The 21125-nt window shown below is 39.4% G+C and overlaps 1 protein-coding gene and 1 pseudogene across 1 annotated transcript; both read left to right on the top strand.

Moving 5' to 3' along the window:
* The first annotated feature begins 1292 nt into the window (after positions 1-1292).
* LOC102253577 (olfactory receptor 56A1) lies at positions 1293-2344 on the top strand. Its single transcript, XM_005886262.2, has one exon. It carries the CDS (start codon positions 1330-1332, stop codon positions 2272-2274), a length of 945 nt encoding a protein of 314 aa, XP_005886324.1. The 5' UTR covers positions 1293-1329; the 3' UTR covers positions 2275-2344.
* Positions 2345-17949: 15605 nt separating this feature from the next.
* Positions 17950-18908, top strand: LOC102242440 (annotated as a pseudogene).
* Positions 18909-21125: the final 2217 nt, after the last annotated feature.

Raw genomic sequence — 21125 nt, 5'->3', positions numbered from 1 at the left:
GCAGATTCAGTAAAGAAACAACTATGAATCAAAATTGGGAACTAGAATGAACAATTGATTGTATAAATACAGGCTAGGAGTCAACGTAGAGATGGAAGGTTTGACATTTTGAGGACGGACAGATTCTATTTAATGTGAGTAAGCAATGAAAGGATGGGAGACTGTGAAAGCAAAATTGTAATTTTTCTCTTAGGAAGTTGAAGAAAATCTCATATTCCCTTTTCTCTGTGAGGTAGTAATTGATGTCACCTTCCAAGAGAAGAAGAGTTCAAGGATTAAAAAGAATAAAGGTTGAAAAGGGCCTTGGCAAGAGGGAAGAGTTGATTAGGAAAGCTTTGTAGGATAGACAGGAAATGTTGTGGGCCCATTTGAGGTTGGTAACTATACATTTATAGTGCAATCAGCCTTTCCTGTTGGTTTATTCTAAGAGTTCTGGGAAAAGAAATGGTTGTATTCCAATAGTATTGGGATTTTAGCAAAGGTTGAATTTAAGCAAATTTATATTCTATTCTCTTCTAGATTATCATAAGTTTGGGGAGGGGATACAACAATATTATCCATCTTAACTTATATTGGTGTATGGTAGTAGGTGAGGACCTAAATAGATGCTTTTCCCCCTTGAAATGTCAACAATTATCTCAAAACACCTATTTAAAAATTTAAAATAACACCCATTAAAAAAACATCGTATTCACCATAGGTTAGTTGCCTCCTTCATCATATATGAGATTACTATACAAAGTAGGAATGTTTTTAGCCTCTCTCCTTTATACTACTAACATTGTTCTTTTCTTAAACTGGTACCATGCTGACCTAACTTGTTGCACACTCTTAATGCTGTGAGATTACTCCTTATCCTTTTTTAAAAATCTAATTATTTCACGTATCCATTTTTTCCTCCATAGACTGTAGCATTATTTGTTAAGTCTCACCACTCTATCAAAAGGGAAAAGAAAAAGAAAAAGAAAAAGAAAAAAATTCTTTTGGAAGGAAGTGACATGCCTTTTTATCTATACTTAGATCTCTCAAAAGGTCTTCACCCTCCTTTTAAACTACTCACTCTTTGTCTAATTTAAATGGCATATTACCAACATGATATGTATATGGATGTTCAGATAACATTTTGAATATTAACCATTCCTGATTATTGCACTAAAAACAAAATAAAACATTGACTGGAATTTTCCTTATTTGGGAAGTCTCCTATATATGATTAGCTTCCTAAAGAGTAAGTGAGAGGAATACTTTTGAAGTCAATTTAAAAAATTATGTCTTACATCTGACTGTACAAATAGTTAAGAGAAGCCTTCTCAGCTCAAGATTAATTCAATGGCTTCACCCAGCAACTACTCCACTGCTCCAGTCTCCGAATTCCTCCTCATCTGCTTTCCTAACTACCAGAGTTGGCAGCACTGGCTGTCCCTGCCCCTCAGCCTCCTCTTCCTCCTGGCCATGGGGGCCAATGGTATTCTACTAATCACCATCCGACTGGAGGCCTCTCTGCATGAGCCCATGTACTACCTGCTCAGCCTGCTCTCACTACTGGACGTTGTGCTCTGCCTCACCGTCATCCCCAAGGTCCTGGCCATCTTCTGGTTTGACCTCAGGTCCATCAGCTTCTCTGCCTGCTTCTTCCAGATGTTCATCATGAACAGTTTCCTCCCCATGGAGTCCTGCACCTTCATGGTCATGGCCTATGACCGCTATGTGGCCATCTGCCACCCTCTACGATACCCATCCATCATCACTGATCAATTTGTGGCCAAGGCTAGTGTCTTTATTGTTGCACGAAATGCCCTTCTCACTGCACCCATTCCTATTCTCTCTGCCCAGCTCCATTATTGTGGAAAAAATGTCATTGAGAACTGCATCTGTGCCAACCTGTCTGTGTCCAGGCTCTCCTGCGACAATTTCACCCTGAACAGACTCTACCAATTTGTGGCTGGTTGGACCCTACTGGGCTCAGATTTCATCCTTATCTTCCTCTCCTACACCTTCATCATAAGAGCTGTGCTTAGATTCAAGGCCGAGGGGGCTGCAGTCAAAGCCCTGAGCACGTGCAGCTCCCACTTCATCCTCATCCTCTTCTTTAGCACCATCCTGCTGGTTGTGGTGTTGACAAATGTGGCCAGAAAGAGGGTCCCTATGGACATCCTGATCCTGCTCAATGTCCTTCATCACCTCATACCCCCTGCCTTGAACCCTATTGTATATGGGGTTCGGACCAAAGAGATAAAACAAGGAATTCAGAAATTGCTGCACAGAGAAATGTGAATATGTAGAAAAGGTGTCTAAATACTTCTCCCCTTTTTGCTTAGTGATTTTGCCTAGGTATCAATGCCTAGAAATGCCTGTGAGTGAGAATTTATTATGCACATGGAGGCTTACTTCATAATCTATCCAGACACCTTTCTTTATTCTCTTTGCCTGGTTCAGGTGAAGTTAGGCAAGAGGGAGAAACACATATTTCTTGATTAACTGCTTTGAGCCTAGGAAATCATATTTAAGTAATTTCATCTTCACAACATCCATGAATGCATCATTACTTACATTTAACAAAGTAAAAAATGCTTTTAAGAGAGGTAACTAGCAAAGATCACATATCTGGAGAGGTATAGAGTAGATATCAAAATCCAGGCTATAGAGTAGCTCTTTCTACAGAAATGCTTCTTCAAGTGCAATTGAAGCTGGAGACCAGTCTTCCACCCTACTTTCCTTTGGCCTGTGATTGTCCTTCTGGCTGTCCATATGTATTTCCTGCCTATACCTACTTCCTTGAGAGCCAGGATGTTCTTAGAGAAGACAGAGTCCTGCCCAACAAACCATCTGCAGGACCACAGGAGAAGAGTGTTCACATGGTATAACACAATACCGGCTTTCTATTTTATCCTCCACAACCTTATTACCTTGAGGATACAGATGTAGAGAGAGGATACCAATGGGGTGGAAAATGGAGAAACGGACCAGAACAGTGAGTTGGCCACTTTCCCTATGTGCTTGAGTTACCCATGGAGTGAACTGAAAATCTAGTCTCATTTGATCTCTTGACTCTGCCCAAGCACTCTAGCTAAAGGTGGGAAGGCATGGCATACTATCAGGTTTCTGGATAACAGTGGGCAAGTCAGGAAAGAAGATATCACACCCATTGTTTTTAGAAAATTTAATGTAAGCAATTGGTTACATGGGTATTGGAGAATTGAAACAGAAAAAAAGAGGATGGTGGAGATAGTACCTGCAGGAAGAACCTTACACTTAGGAAGAGGTTGGGTCATTAAAACATAGAACCCACTGAACCGAAGGTCTCATCACTCTGAGGATGGGCTCTGGCTCCACTGGTACTGATGTCACAGGAACTCTAAGGAGGTACCGTTAGAGCTGGGGCTAAGACCAGCCTGGGCATCACAAAGCAGACTGTGAATGGGAGGCTTTAAGGCTGAGAGACAGGAGTTAATGACTGTATGGCTCCTCATGGTTGAATCTGAAAGCTTTGAAAGACATGAGTGACATCTGTAACAGCGCCCTGCAGTGCACAATGCATCCCAGGGAACTGGAGACAGAATCAAGTCCTCTGTTGCAGGTAGGCAAAGAGACATGACATAATGTCACAGGAGCAACTTTCATAACTATGAAAAAATTTTGCATGAAGTTGGCGGCAGGAATAGAGATTGACTGCCCCACACTAGCAATTAGATAGAGTAACTGCAACTCACTGCTCGTGGGGGCTCCAGGTTCTCCAAAGGCACACCCAATAACAGCAGGAAAGAAAACGACACCCATTTGCCTACAAGAAGGGGCTTTTAATACTCTTATGTTCTCAGACTTGGCTCTTATTTTCTCAAGCCAGAGCAACAAGTGTGACTTGATACTTGTCACTGTTATAAAGAAGAGAATTCTCTACTAGGGCTTCTCTACATTTCCTGGCTGCTAGAAGAGTTTTATCCATCACCATCTTCCTATTGTCCCTCCCAGGACAGAATGGCCAATTTTAACACCGATTGCTCAAAATGATACTAATAATCTCAGTATCCTCATATATTGATAATAAGGACAGTAATCATAATAAAATAAAAGCTCAAGTGTTTGAGCACTAGTAAACTATCAGTGTTTGTGCATGATAATCTTTAATTTTCAAAAGAGCCTTCTGTGGATGATTATGAGTTTTGTTTTGTTTTTAAAATCCAGCAGAAAGGATAGAATTCATAGAAATATGATACATGTGGTCAGGTAATATTTTCACACATTTGGTCCCCTCTGTTGGTCTTTCTAGGAGTGCTTCCTCTAACTCTGCTATGTTTTCACCCTGGTGCAAACCCAGAAGGGATTCAAAGAGCAATTTGTTAGTTGATCAAAATATAGATTCTAATTTATGATCCCAATTCCTGAATCTGGCTTCTCTACATTAATTCAAATAGCCAACATAATTATGAGAAGTTTACTTGAACTGGTATGCACAGGAATAGAAACTACCAACTTGTTGTAGGGATTTGTAAAATATAGAGACTAGCACACCAGTTATCATTCATCATAGTAATTAGCACAATTGTGCCCATTGAGGGGCTCAGTAAACACTCTCTTACTTACCATATTGAAGTGGCTAAGTGAAGGCTTGACAAATAGTGTTTTCAATGGGTCTCTAGTTTCATAGTAGTAGAGCCCTAAATAAAAGGAATGGACAAGCCGCATCCTTACGGTTGGCTCTCTGCTCTGGTACTGAGGGGGAGAAGTTAAGACCATTGTTTCTCACAGAATGGTCAAGAAAGTGGTCACAATGGTCCTAAGGCAGGTTTTGGGGTGAATCCATACCAGGTAAAGGTGATGGGGAAACAGGATTACTCAAGAAACCAGATATGGAAGGGCAAACAGAACTCTGCTTAAAGTTCCCATCACATTAAAAATGAACTCCGTAGAAATCTTTGAACACTGTCCCGAGTGGATACAATGAACTAACATAAACTTCAGGCACTTTAAATTGGTGGGGTATAAAAGGAATAAAAGTCCAGTTATAAGTATTGGGGATGTAATTTATAACATGATAACTATAGTTAGCACTGCGTATGGTATATTGGAAAGCTGAGTAAATCCTAAAAGTTCTTATTACAAGGGAGAAAAGGCTTTAAAGTCATTATGCTGTACACTTTAAACTTATAAGGGGCTGTATATCAGTTACATCTCAATAAAATTGAAAGAAAAAAAATAAATTGAGGAGGTACAGTTGTTTTGTTAGCTTAACTGAGAAAATCTGTGAAGAGTCACTTTGCTAATATAAGCTGACTATGGTCCAATTGTACTGAAAGGGGGTGTATTAAGAACATGAGGAAGGGGAGGGGAGTGGCTTACCAATAACCACTCACCTCACTGGCTGGTTTGCAGGCCAGTACATTTGCATGGGAAATTTGCAACGAACACAGAGGCTTTTGAGAAAGAATATTTGAAACCACTGTATGCTGCTATTCAGGAAAAGAGCAGATTTAAATCAAGACCTACTGACAAGAGAGAGCAACAAGTCCCCTGGAATTAAATATCTGTGTTGGCGACCATTGCTCAAAACAAAGACCTAAATATTGTTGAGCAAACAAAACTATGTTTTCTTTGTATTATGAAATAAAACCAGGAGAGCCTCTTAGTACATAGTGATCCTGAAGCTCTATTGAGCTTTGGGATATATTCTAAGCATATAGTATTAGATGCTCAATGTGGGACAGCAAGTCTGTGCGGCCACGGAGTCTAAACATACTGGCTTTACTGCCAGGATTAAATAAAAGCTTCATTGTGGGGAAATCAACAGTGCCCTCTTGTGGCCATCAATGGAAATAGCAACACTGGAGTGAATTCCCTTCTCAACCTCCGCTTGGTGTTTGAAAGGGACTGACAATTTTGGGCTGAGAAAACTCCTGAGATCTCCAACACTTAGGGGGAGGGTAGTGAGTAGTTTCAAGAAGAACATACTGTACTTCCTGAACCTAAGGCACAAGGGATATATGAATGATCAATTTCAAAAATAAAAGACATAACAATTCATACTCTGGTTTTCTTTTCTCCAATGACATTTAAGAGTCAATATCATCAATGATATGAGTCAAGTATTCAAAAAGGTAGAATGTATATTGGTATTTAATAAGATGTTGTATTAGCTGTATTTGGCTACAGAATATATATAGTAATAACTTTTTAAAAACCCGCTCAACTAAAAAATAAGTTATTGAGTATTTTATATATGAACATAGTAATGATTAGCATAGATAATTACCAAGAGGTAAATTACTTGCAGGGAGATTATGGACAAAATAGCCCATGAAGGATCGTTATTCTCAATTATGCAGATTAGGCAACTCAGCAAAAAAGATAAATTACTAATGGTCATTCAAACTAATAGGGACTAGAAGCTAGAATGAGAAATTAGGCATGTTTGCTACCTAAATCCATTTTCCTAATTACATTGTTTAGGGAGTGAGCTACATTTTTAGACTTCAACAGGATAGCTTTGTAGTTTTCTGAAGTTTTACATATTACAGATTATAGTAGCAAAGGCATTGCACACAAAAGCCCTCCCATATATTGAATTAGACACTGCAAATAAAGTTAGTTGCTACAACAAAGATATCACAGTAAGTTAACACAGTAAAAGTTTACTTCTCATCCATACCCCATTCCAATGCATGGGGGCTTTGCTTCATGTCAATATTTAGGGACTTGTGCTTCTTCCATACGTGGACCTCCATGTCTAATGGTGCTTCTGAACCTGGATGTCATACAAGCAAAGGGAGGGAATGTGTAGAAGGTTTTAAGGACTCAATCTACAGATATTTACATCATTCTCTCTATCATTCCATTTGCCAGACCCCTCACATAGATCCAACCTCCCAAAGGAGACACTAGGTCACTGAATATTCATTTCTTAGGAAACATAATCTGAGAGACTCTTGCATGTAAAATATATGTTACTGCATCCCAAATCAGACTATACAAATTCTCATCTAGTCCCCGTGTGTAGCACAAAGCCCAAGACCTCCGGGAGTGTGGTCTTCTCCATGGGTTCCGGATGTCATCTTCTCCCTCCCACTACATATTTAAGTGGAGCAGACACTGGGGACCAGCCATAAAGATTCCCAGTTGGAAGTGAAGCATGGAATTCATTTAGGAATAATTTGCCAATGGTAATGCTGGAATACTTTGGAGGCAGGCATCACAACAGTTTTACCTCATGGTAGTCAGGTAAGTTCCCTGATTAGACACTGGTTATGTTCTCTGGAGGAACTTTCCTGGCCATTGTCTTCTCTGTTCCCTTGTTCTGACTTTGGGGGATTGTACCTTCTTCAGTGTCCTCAATTGACATCAAGTGAAGCAGGCATTGAGCACACGACTTCATTTGCAGGCGCTACATTTGGAGCCTACTTCCGGTTGTAAACTATTAGGATCAATCATTGTTTCTGTTCCCCCGGCGGCATGGCTCAGTGGTTGAGTGTTGACTTACAAACCAGGAGGTCACAGTTCTGTTCCTGGTTCAGGCTTGATCCCCAGTAGGGGGTGTGCAGGAGACAGCTGATCAATGATTCTCTTTCATCATTGATGTTTCTATCTCTCCCTCTCCCTTCCTCTCTGAAATCAATAAAAATATATTTTAAAAAAGAACTTGTATGTATATATTCATAAGCCATGGATACAGACAATAGGGTGGTGAAAGCCTGGAGTGGGGGATGGAGGTGGGCTAGAAAGGGGTTAATGGGGGGGAAAAGGAGGCATATGTAATACTTTTAACAATAAAGATTAAAAAATAAAATGGAGGTGCTTAGCATAAAGGTCTGGGACATTATAAAGAGTTTATAACAGACAAATGCATAGAAGTTAAATGATATGGGATCATACAATTTACTTATATACATAGCTCCATCGAGGCAATAGACTGCTACAATTACACAATCCCAATATTGATATACATGTAGAAAAACAGATGAAAAATACATAACAGATAGTTTATACCAGTTATTTCTGATGGATGACATTTTGCTGGACTTCAAATGATAATATCATATAATTTGAATGTTAGCATGTCTATGTATTATTTTATAATCAAGGAAAAATTAAAAACTTCTGTTTATTGGGCTGTTTTGTTCAAGATGAGAATACAAAGGATAAGTAATAGACTGGTGAGAAAAACACATCCGTGTTTATGAGAAGAAAACCGATGAATTCAGGTACACATTTAAAGGTCACCAATTAGGAACTCCAGGAGACAATTTAACTGACAGTATATTCTCAACAGCAACAATATATGTCAAAAAACTGTAGAAGTACATATATATGACATAAAATTATATGTAAAACACATATATGTATTACTCTATTTATATATCCATAAAATACTTGTCAATATTCAAACATTTACCCAGCTAAATTGTCACTAAAAATTTGCTTGAACTTATAAAATAGAAACACACTTTTAAAAACACAGAAGAGTTAAGAATGAAAGTCAAAACTAGAGAAGGTTATCCTAACAGATAAACTCAGGATTTAAAGCTACTTCTGCTCTGAGGACTTTGCCTATCATGAAGAAATCAGTATGAAATGGAGCAAAAATTTGGCAACTTTCAGGCATAAGGAGATAAAAAACAAAGGCCAGGACTTGCCAAAAATAGAGTCTGATAATCAACTTCCCAAACACACATTTTAAACTTGGGATATACAAACAGGGTGTGGTTGAAATGAAGCTCATTAATCTTTTTGCTAACTGGTAGCTCTTAACTTGATTATATCTATAAGACCCATACTTCTAAATAAGGTTGCATTCATAGTTATCTGGGATTAGGACTTTAACATATCTTTTTGGGGGCACATTTCCAGCTATAACATTTTTTTATTCCTTATTACAAATTGTTCATATATTTGTTGACTATAATATGTATTCCCTTAGTTCATTCAAATTAACCCTCACACCCTCACAAGATGGCTGCCTATGACCAGGCCAGCAGGGGGCATTAATGAGGGATGACCAAACGACTGAACAGCAGCCTGTGTGGGGTGACCAGGCCGGTGGGGGAGCCATGAGGGGCAACCAGGCCACCAGGGGAGTAGTTGGGGGCAATTAGGCTGGCATGGGGGGCAGTGAGGGTGACTAGGCTGTGGGTGTGGGGGAGGACAGTTGGGGGTGACTAGGCCAGCAGAGGGGGGTAGTTGGGAGCGACCAGGCTGTCGAGGGGGAAGTTAGGGGTGATCAGGCAGGCAGGCAGGTGAGCGATTAGGAGCCAGCAGTCCAGGATTGTGAGAGGAATGTCCGACTGCTGGTTTAGGCCTGATCTCCTGGATCGGGACTAAACCAGCAGTCAGACATTACCCGAGGGGTCCTGGATTGAAGAGGGTGCAGGTTGGGCTGAGGGGACCCTCGCCCTGTGCACAAATTTCATGCACCAGGCCTCTAGTCATGAAAATAAAATAAAATATTAGGTAATAACTGGAATAATATGACATATTAAGGATTCAACAATGACATTATTACTCTTGCTAGTGTAATCCTTGGCTAACTTTATGCTCAGTTTTGGTTTCCTTCTCTAAGGCGGGAGAAACCATTCTTTGATGTACGTTATTTCTAACATTTAGTATAGTGTTTTGTACAAAAAGGTCAAATGTTTGTTCAATGAAAAAGTAAAACTGAGTTTATTCTTTCAACAACCCTCTGTCAGAAGATTTAATATCTCCATATTTAAGATGAGAAAATTGTGACTTCAATATGATAATTTTTTTCATTAATATCATGTAGCAATTTAATCTCTCTCTAGTTTTACATTCCAAGTTCTAAACCTATATTGAATAATTACAGAGAAAAATAATGTTTTAATATAAGAAAATATGGAAATTAAATCCATTAGCTCAATAATAGGTTATGCAATAAATTAATGTATAAATATTATATAACAAACTCCATAAATTTTGAGGCTATAGTGAAAAAGTTAAAAAAAAAGAATTATTTAAAAAAATGTATAGAACAAAAATTAAAAGCCAGTTTATCAACATGGAAGAATAATTCTTCCTTTTTAAGTATATAATTGCTGTTAAAATCAGAAATAAGTTGTTTTATTCTAATAAGCTTCTTGAAATTATTTACTAAAGTATTATAATATCAACTTAATATAATAAAATTCAACTAGTAAATGAAGGAAACATATATAAAAAATTGAAATTAATCACTATTTTCAAGTAATACAATATTCTTCCTAAAATATTGACAGAATAGTCTGAAAAAATTGCTATTCACAAGATCTTCGGTGTTGTCAACTAAAAACCCAGATATATCTTATGACAATAAAACCAGTTAAGAACATCATAGCCAAAGTGCAAAATCACAGTAACAACTGCAAGCACACATATATGCACTGTTGAGGATCATCGACAGAACGTGATCACAGGTTGACCAACAAGCTTGACCTGGGTAATCAGACTTCTCATCCACTCCCCTGTTTCTGGGAGGTGAAATGTACTTCCACCTACCATTCACACACTAAGGGCTGTTTCAAGGACACAGTCTTAAGAGAGTAAAGTGTTGTTAAGGGACTTTATATAAGCACTTTTAAAAAAATAGTATCTGTTGCCTGGTTGGCATGGCTCAGTGGTTGAGTGTCAACCTATAAACCAGGAGGTCAGGGTTCGATTCCTGGTTAGGGTACATGCCTGGGTTTTGGGTTCAGTTCCCAGTGTGGGGCATGCAGGAGGCAGCTGATCAATGACTCTCTCTCATCATTGATGTTTCTATCTCTCTCCCTCTTCATTCCTCTCTGAAAACAATAAAAATATATTTAAAAAAATAATATCTGCTTTCTTAAAATATATTTTAAAAAATAATATGTATCCACTGAGCCAAACCGGCTAGGGCTATATGAACATTTTAAGATTCTAGCAGATCTACTTACATAGTGGCCACCCAAGACAAGCCTTGTGTGTAAGTTCCCTTGCTCATTAAACCTGCCACCTAAAATCTGCAGTGGTCTGTCTCTTTCTTCATTCTCTCCTTGCCCTCCATATATGGGACCAGTTTCAGATTTCACCTGGAGATGTCCCAAGGTTGCAAACTAATGCATACATACATATACATATACATACATACATATGTAAATGTATCTGTGCATACATTCTCATTGGCCCTGGGAAAATGATGGCTGCCTTATTCTGAGTCTCACCACACAACCTCCCCAAGAAGCCATAACATCAAAAGGAGTGTAAATAAAACCACATTGGTCCACCCCTTTAACATTAATAGAAAACAGACTGGCACAATTTCAAATTGTTTTAAGAAGAGAAAAAGAATTACAGCTGTCACTAACTGTGGGCTCAGAGTGTAGGTAAAGGGCAGTTTACAACGTTAAGTGGAAGAGAGGAGAGGGTGTGGAAGAAATATACATAGCACAAATAAACTCTCCACAAATAAAAAATCTACATGAAATTCTAAAATGTCAAACAAAGGTCAAAGATGTCATTGAAACAACACTGGCTACAAGAAAGTGGATTCAAAATGAGTAGGCCCAGAGGTGACAGCCTCAGAAAGGCATTGCTTCGGGGGAAATAGAAGATAACTGAAGGCAAAAGGTGCCTCTTTAGAGATGTGGTAAAAAAAGAAAAGAGGAACGAAGTGGGGAGGCTCAAGATCCTAAAGAAATAAAAGAAGATCACAGACAGGGCAACCTCTCCCTGCTCTCCCAGCAATGTTATTATTCTTCAAATAAACTGATCTTCATGATGACAGGAAAGGGTGCTCTTGAACTAGGAACTCTATCAGCAAAATTAGGAAAATATAGAAAAAAATCAGTTTAAGTCTATAAAATGTTACTATAAGAAATAAATGAGCCCTGGCTGGTTTTGCTCAATGGATAGAGCGTCGGCCTCTGGACTGAGGGGTCCCGGGTTCGATTCCGGTTAAGGGCACATGCCTGGGTTGCAGACTCGAATCCCAGTGGGGTTGTGCAGGAGGCAGCTGATTGATGATTCTCTCTCATCATTGATGTTTCTATCTCTCTCTTTCTCCCTTCCTCTCTCTCAAATCAATAAAAAAATATATATGAAAAAGAAATAAATGAAATCACACTATATACAAAAATTAATTTAAGATGTATGTAAATCTAAATGTAAGAGTTAAAACTATAAAACTCTTAGGAGAAAACATGGGGGTAAATCTTCATGACTTTGGATTAGGCAATGGTTTCTAAGTTACAAGAAACTGACATAAATAAAAGAATAACATATTACAAAAGATTGACAAAGCTAAGTTGAGAATAGGTCAAATGGAGCAAAAGTTGAAGAGCTTAATCTAAAAGCAGTGCAATTTGAAAGAGAATGGAATGTGAAACAGAAGTGAAAAGATAATTGACTAAAAAGGCCCAATATAGTCTTAATTGGAATATAGAAAATAGGGGAAGAGGACTATTCAAACAATGGCTAAATTATATTCAGACTCAAGAAGCTTAATTAATCATAAACAGAATAATGTTAAAAAATTTATGCACATTTGCTAACATTCTAAAACCCCAAAGACAAAATGTTCTAAAAAGACTCAAAGAGGTGATACATAATTTACAAAGGAACAGCAATTCTACTGATAGCATATTCCCAACAGCAACAATAGATGCAAGAAAGCTGTGGAGATATACATACACATACATAATACATGTATATGTATACATTTACTAGTACATATTACATATATGTTATATATGACATATACAGAGGTCCTCAAATAATATCATTTTATTCAACATTGTTTCATTATAATGTTGATGAGGAAAAAAAATTACCGTGGCCTGGACTACTGTGAGCGTGGAGTTCGCGTTCTCTCCCCACGTCTACATGGGTTTTCTCTAGGTACTCCAGCTTCCTCCCCCATCCTCACGGTGTGCATGCTAGACGAGTTGATGTGGGTAAACTGTGCCATCTGAGTGAGTGTGCGTGTGTGTGAGTGTGCCCTTGATGGAAGGGTGTCCTGTCAAGGGTGGCTTCCACCCTGTAATCTGATCTGTTGGGATAGGTTCCAGCCACTCCCCACTATGAACTGAAATAGTGGGTTGGGAAAGAATTATCTTACTTATTTCTATTAATTTTTAAAAAAATATATGCATAGCTCACATTTATTTCAATGTTCAATATAGTAAGTGTTTGGGGTCTTTATTTAGAAGTTTGGTGATATTTTTGTGACCAGAAATATGCCGTAGAAACTTATCTCTTTGTTTATATCAATTTGCCTATGGCAAAATTAGTTTTATTATATGTCATTTCACTTAAGCCTCCAGTTGTCTCTTTGCCAATCCCTGTGATTTGAGAGTGGAGAGGGATTGTTTATTTATAAGTAACCTTGAGGATCAGGATATTTTGCCCAGTATAAACTGCACGCTCTGGCAACATACTTTCATTGGATGATGATTGACTCATGTAATCATTTTCTTCATTGATCAACTTTATTTGATGCTGCCAAGGTCATTGCTGTTGCACTCAGAACCTCCAGGTCCCAAGGTAGAGGTAGAGCAGGAGAGGAGTTAATGCATGGAGGGAATGGGAGAAAGTGTAGGTAGGAAATTGTAAGACCTAGAACCTGAGTCCACTTACTCTCCTCTATCCAGGATTCCTGTGCTCAAAGCCCCAAAGAGCCTACATTTAGACTGAGTATCCCTGTTCTAAGACGCATCTGGAGACCTTCACTGGAGAGGCTATTTTCCAGGTCCTATTGTGCATCAGTTCAGAGTGGTGGCTGTGCTGGTGACAATCCCACTGTTTTCCCAAGGAATCAATGCTAAGTGATGCTCTGTGGAAGGTGAGTATGGTTAACAGCTGCACTTTCTACAACTATACTTAAGAAAGAGACTTTAGACAAAAAGGGAGAATTTAGACATAAGACCATATGATAAACGAGGTCATTCCCAAGGATTTGCGTGGGTCCAGACTAATGTTCCCATTGCAGGAGAAGGGCTCAGAGGGAAAGTGCTCCCTGCCCACCTCGTTGTCCTTTGAGAAGTATGCTCCTCTGATTGCTGGGGATGTTCCTCTATCATCTCCCTCTACAGAGCTACAGGGCTGAGGATAGGTTATTCCAGTTCTTACCCACATAGAATTTTTTCCCGAGGAACCTCATCACTCAATTTCCCCCCTTCTTCACCCAGAGTTTCTTGTTCTTTATTTAGACTCCCCAAGAGCTTTTGATCTCCCCTCCCTACCTCAATTCACAATGCTGAATTAAGCTTTTTGTAGTATACTCTCTTGAGAAATAGACCAGAGTTTAGGGTACAGGTTCCTAACAAGAGCACATGTCCTGGGAGTAATGGAGAGGGTAGAGGCATAGTGGAGCCAGGGCCCATAAAAACAGCTTCTAGAGTCCTTGGAGGAGCCAGTTTCGGTGCTTTTTCTAACAGACAGAAACAGCAATTGTGCAGGCTTCTGAAGACGGTGAGTCTTAAGTTAAGTCCAGGAAAACTGTGAGAAAGAAGGGGAATTTGGGAGCCTGGTATATATAGAAGATAGAACTCTTTTAATAGGGTGCAGATGCCCAAACTGCCAAGATACTTACTAGTAGATCTTGGTGTAAGGGTGACCTAAAGCTGTTATTTCATTCAGAGCTGAGACTGAGTCGTTCTGTGATAATAAAGAGTTGTGTGTCCAAAACTTCTGTAGATCAAAGACTGCCACGCACATCGTGGCTGGGAGGTCAAGCCTCTGTGTCTGATTGGGCCATCATCTTCTTTCTGACCCAAGGTGATCAGCCAAGGTGATCACTCCTTTTCTAGGCAATCATAGCTGGGCTTGAATCTTCTGCTGTAATTTTAGCTACCTCAGTATTTGTCTGACCTTCCCAGACTGTTGATATTTTACAGTGAGAGACTCTGTTTTGCTCATGAGTGCTTAGAACAAGGAACCATTACAATAACTTCTTTGTGAATATCAGCCCGTGAATGCAAACTAATAGCATTGAATATTGGAGATCAAAACAATGCCCAGAGAGCCAACAATTTCCTATTTCTCAGATTAGGAGGCTCAGTTTTACTGAGGAGTATACAGTCAGAAAGGAAAAATGGTTCACCTATTAAGGAATTTAAAAGGAACTACAAAACAGAGCTGAAAGTATATAACTGCCTGAGAGAATATGTTTGTGCTATAGGTCTGAAAATGACATTTCTTCCCTGCATCAGTTAAAAGATCCTCTTTTAAAGATCCTTTAAATATGTTTTAGAGATCCTCAGTGGCATTTTTGACTCCAGTCTCTCTCTGACCCCTTAACTGTTATTTACACTAAATTCTGTAGTCCTCCCACCCTCAAATACAATCTTTCTTCTTCACTTGCATGGGCTTAGTTCAGATTGTAATCACTTCTCTTTTGAACTGTTCAGAACTCACCAAAAAGAGAGTCCCTACCTTCTGTGTGATTTCCCTTTGTCCCATCTATAGCACATCACTCTCTGTTTCAAATATTCTGTGCTTCCTTGCAGTGTACAAGATATCTACTGCTACAGACCTCGCATGGCTGAATGTACTACTGCATACCTTTGATCATTGTCTCCTGACACTCTGCTCTCCTACCTCCTTTCCTCAAAGAACTAGGATCTACCAGCATCTACACCTCAAAACTAATCATTACTGAACATCCGCCCAGGCAGGGCTTTCTTCTCTTACCATTGCCTATAAGGATAGTTCTTTCCCTCAGGTAAATGTTGTCTCTTTTTTTCTTTTCTTCACTCATGCTCCCAGCTTGCTATGTCTCTGGACCAAAGAGGACCTCAGGAACTGATAGCCCCTTTCCTTCCACACAACACCTTAAACTTAAATATTATTTCTTTGTTTCATAAATGAGAAAACTAGGTACCATGGAGTTTAAATAGATATCAGGGTCATAGAATAAGTTTAAGAGCAAGATTTGAATTTATCTGAGGCCAACTTAAAAATATATTTATTGATTTCAGAGAAAAAGGGAGAGGGGGAGAAAGATAGAAACATCAATGATGAGAGAGAATCATTGGTTGGCTGCCTCCTGCACATCCCCCACTGGGGATCGAGCCCACAACCCTGAGCCCCCAACCTGAGCATGTGCCCTGAAGGGGAATTGAACTGCAACCTCCTGGTTCATAGGTTGATGAACACTGAGCCACACTGGCCGGGCTGAAGCCAACTTTCTAACCATAGCACATTGATTTATTTAACTGTATGTATGTCCCTTTCCTACTATAAGATCATCTTTAGTAGACCAACATTTATACTGCATTATAAATGCTTTTTAAAAATTTTCTCTATTAAGTTCTCAGAAGATATTTGCTAAATCCATGATGCATATTAGTATGCCTAACATTAAGACCAGGTACAGGGAAGGCACTGACTATTTTCTCACTTGTTCAAATAGATCAAGTCACTCTCTGGTCCTGAACTTGAGATTATTGGAAAGGAAGGTATGTTTTCAGAAAAGCAGGTATGTTTTTTATTCTTATTTCTTTGATTCTCAATGAGGGTCATTTTCCTAATCACATATGAAACTACAGGACAGAACTGATATATACTTGTCCTTACCCCAGCTTTAACCTTAGAATCCTTGGTTTCTTAAAGCCCCACAATGGGTAGAAAGGTGTGTGTGTGTGTGTGTGTGTGTGTGTGTGTGTGTGTGTGTGTACTGTTTTGGAGAGTATGGGATGTTAAAAATGAAAGAATGAAAGGCCTTGGGTCTTACCTTCTCTGGCAGCTGAAGTCTGATACTTTCTCAGACACATTTGATGTCCAGGAGAAGACTATCAGATGAGATGGGTGAGCAGGATCAGTAATCCCAACTATACTGATTATATGCCTCCTGGGCTTCCTCTCCACCTGCCATAAATCCTGGGCTTTTTCCTGATTCTTTGATGTGACAGCCATTACTATTACCCTTTCTAGCACTTGGTCACCCTTGGTCACCTGCTCTCTGTTTAGCAGTAAGGAAAATAAGACAGTACCCAACTAAATAGACACCTGGAATCAAAGCTGATGAGTTTATAGAACACAGATTCCACAGGCCAGGCTAGGAAAATTGGATCCTGGCCCCAAGGAATCATAGACAGTTTTGCTTACCATATACAGCAGATGAATCCCTGTGTAGGTTTATATGCCTACACTTACTCACTACTAACTAGCTTCCATTCTGCCTTTGATGAACCTCCTCCTGTATCTTTCAGAACTGACTAAAGGACCCAAAGAAGATACTCTTGATCCTTCAAAAAAAGATAAACAACAGCAAGTAATCCAGTAAGAGAATGATAAACTCTATGCCTTTAAACCAAAACCCTCTTTGGGGCTAAGAGAAATCACTGCCTTTGGGTGGGATCAAGGGCTGCTCTACCTCTAACCCAGTATATTCTGATGAGTGAAAATGCAGAATCCCGATGTTGAGTTCTGTCCAATTGTATGGAGTCAGGTAGCAGAGCTCCCCATATAGCTATCTCTTCTACACTGAAGGGAGGAATTATTCTGGTAGAGTGTAAATCTTGTGTGGTGGCTGGAAGCATGGAAACTAGAGTCAGATTCCCTGGTTCTTCACAATTTACTGGCTCTCCTGATTTTGATCAAATGACTTTGTTCCCTTTTATCTATACCCTTTCATTTTCTGTGAAATTAGTATAACAGTATTAATTATTCTTAACTGTTTTTAAAAAGTATAAAGTAAGATTGTGATTATAAACATTCTGCATAATGCCTAGCACATGACAAGTGTTCAGTTAAATGTCAGTGATTGATGATGATTTCAAACTCTATAGGAGCAGGGATAATCTGGAAACAAACTAAATGTATAGCAAGGGGATTGGTTAAATAAATATTGGTACATTTGTCAGAAAGAAAAATAAATAAATAAAAACTCCATTGGGACAGGCTAAGAAACTGAGTTCTTAATGGACACGGAGTTCTACTGAATCTAGAATATATACTTTCAACTGTGATCTATTCTGTTCTCATTTTCAGGGAATCTGAATTTCTAGCTTGTACAGGAGCCTTTACATGGCATCACCCAGCAATTACTCCACTGCTCCAGTCTTTGAATTTTTCCTCATCTGCTTCCCTAACTACCAGAGTTGGCAGCACTGGCTATCTCTGCCTCTCAGCCTCCTCTTCATCCTGGCCATGGGGGCCAATGGTATTCTTTTGATCACCATCCGACTGGAGGCCTCTCTGCATGAGCCCATGTACTACCTGCTTAGCCTGCTCTCACTACTGGACATTGTGCTCTGTCTTACCGTCATCCCCAAGGTCCTGTGTTCTGGTTTGACAACAAATCTATTAGTTTCTCTGGATGCTTCCTCCAGATGTTCATCATGAATAGTTTCTTGACCATGGAGTCCTGCACATTCATGGTCATGGCCTATGACCGCTATGTGGCCATCTGCCACCCACTACGGTACCCATCCATCATCACTGACCAATTTGTGGCTAGGGCTGCCATATTTGTTGTGGCCCGGAATGCTCTCTTTTCTCTTCCTGTTCCAATCCTTTCTTCCCGACTCAGATACTGTGCAGAGAACATCATCAAGAACTGCATCTGCACTAACCTATCTGTGTCCAAACTCTCCTGTGATGACATCACCTTCAATCAACTTTACCAGCTTGTGACAGCCTGGACCTTACTGGGCTCTGACCTCATCCTTATTGTTCTCTCCTACTCCTTCATCCTAAGAGCTGTGCTAAGGCTCAAGGCTGAGGGTGCTGCGGCCAAGGCCCTGAGCACGTGCGGTTCCCACTTCATCCTCATCCTGTTCTTCAGCACAGTCCTGCTGGTTCTGGTCATCACTAACCTGGCCAGGAAGAGAATCCCCCCAGATGTCCCCATCCTGCTCAACATCCTGCACCACCTGATCCCCCCAGCTCTGAACCCCATTGTTTATGGCGTGAGAACCAAGGAGATCAAGCAGGGAATCCTGAAGCTACTGAGAAGGCTGTAAGACACAAAAAAGATCAGGTTCGTCTTTGGAATTGTTAATGAAAGTCAGGAATTATTTTATGTTGGAAAGGAAATTTCACTTATAATGAGTGGAAGGAGTGTTGACTTTTCTTTTCCTTATGACCTCAAACAACAATGGAAACATTCCTCTGTGACTCGTTGTTTCCTGTTGCTTCAAAGAAAACCTCCCTTTCCTGGATTTTCTTGTTACTTGGGAAATATCCTAGACCAAATCCTTAACCAAGGTCTTGCCCAGCATTAGCAAAATGGAGTGGGAATGGAGTGTTTGGTAGCTAAGGAAACAAACTTGATACAATAACTTTAAAAAGATCTGCATGTTCTCTGAATTGTAAGGGATACACATGCCTCTCCTATCTCTTGATTCAGCATGGCCTTTGTGTTGTGAATTGTTTCTTGGGCTGAAGTGTAGACATTTACCCCAAAACTTAGGCTCTTGAGTTTGAATGTTTTAACCTGAGCATCTCTTGACTCTTTTCTCTGGCACCTATGGCAGGCATGCCATCTTCTGGTTCCTCAGAGACTCCCAGATCCTGCTTAGATTTTCTGTCTGTGAAAACTCTCTGGGCACAGCATTTCCTAATTTTTCTTTCTTTCTACTAGGATGTTCTTTCTTTAGTGTGTGTGTGTGTGTGTGTGTGTGTGTGTGTGTGTGTGTGTGTTTGTCTGTTAAGGAGATAGACAGCTTTTTAGTTTTGGGGGAGGAGATCAGTGAAGGGGTTGTATTCTTCAAAGTGTTATGTGCTCATTTTTTCATTATCTTCATCTTTATGACTTTAAAATCTTTACATTATTCCATCTCATCAGCCTATAAGGACCTTAGAATCTTTGATAAAATTTCAGGTAACATCCCAATCCCACTATGACCTGTCCTTTCTAGGCACAAATAAACTATCCTATTCATCCCCTCTGTTGTCCTATTTGTTTCAGCCTCCATCCCAAGCTGTGGCTGGTGCTGCTGTCTAGTGTTTGAGGCATGAAAGCTCTAGGGTTTGATTTTTATAAGTGTGTTTCACTCCTTTTTAAATCCCCTTCATGATGGCACACATCAGTCCAATATTTCCAAGAAATATTTTTCAGGAGCAGCCTATCTCCTTTGAAGATGATATTGTGTCAAGTTCTGCATTTTCCCAAAGATTATTTAAATAATTTTCCCAATTGGATGATCCTACTTTTTTTTTGTACTGAAGCTTATGTTTGCCAAATGACTTTAATTAAAATTTGTAGTATTTCTATAGTATTTTTCCTTTTGTGTATCACTTTATTTATTTTTTTCTAGTTTTATTGAATACTAGAGGCTGGGTGCATGAAATTTGTGTACTGGAGGGGGGGTGTTGTCCCTCAGCCCAGCTTGAACCCTCTGCAATTTGGGAACCCTTGAGGGATGTCCACTGCTGGTTTAGGCCTGATCCTGCAGGTCAGACATCCCTCTCACAATCTGGGATGGCTGGCTCCTAACCACTCACCTGCCTGCCTGCCTGATTGCCCCTAACCACTTCTGCCTGCCAGCCTGATCACCCCCTAAACACTCTCCTGCCAGTTTTATTAAAATATAATTGATATATTACATGTTAGTTTAAAGTGTACAACATCATTATCAGATATATGTATATTGTGAAGTGATTACCATGAAAGTGTAGTTAGCATCCCTCACCTCATATAGTTACACTTTTTTTTCTTGTGATGACAACTTTTATGATCTATTCTCTTAACCTTCAAATGCACAATACAGTATTGTTAACTATAGTGACCATACTGTATATCACATCCCCAGAACTTATTTATCTTACAACTGGAAGTTTGTATCTTTTGACCACTTTTACCCATTTTCATGACCCCCACCCCCTACCTCTGGCAACAAAATATCTCTTTTCTGTTTCTATGAGTTTAGTTTTTTTAAATTTCACATGTAAGTGAGGTTATGAAGTATGAGTCTTTCTCTGTCTAACTTAGTTTACTTGGCATAATACTGTTTAGGTCCATTTATATTTTGCAAATGGCAGGATGCCCTTTCCCCTCGTGGCTGGATAATAATCTATTGCATACATATACCACATCATCTTTATCCATTTATCTGTTTATGGAAATTAGGTTGTTCTATATCTTGGCTATTGTGAATAATGCTGCATGGGAGTACAGTATTTCACCAATATCCTGATTTCATTTCCTTTGGATATATATATATATATATATATATATA

The sequence above is a fragment of the Myotis brandtii genome, unplaced genomic scaffold (genome assembly GCF_000412655.1).
Source record: "Myotis brandtii unplaced genomic scaffold, ASM41265v1 scaffold966, whole genome shotgun sequence".
NCBI lineage: Eukaryota > Metazoa > Chordata > Mammalia > Chiroptera > Vespertilionidae > Myotis > Myotis brandtii.
This window is presented reverse-complemented; position numbering and strand designations above follow the sequence as displayed.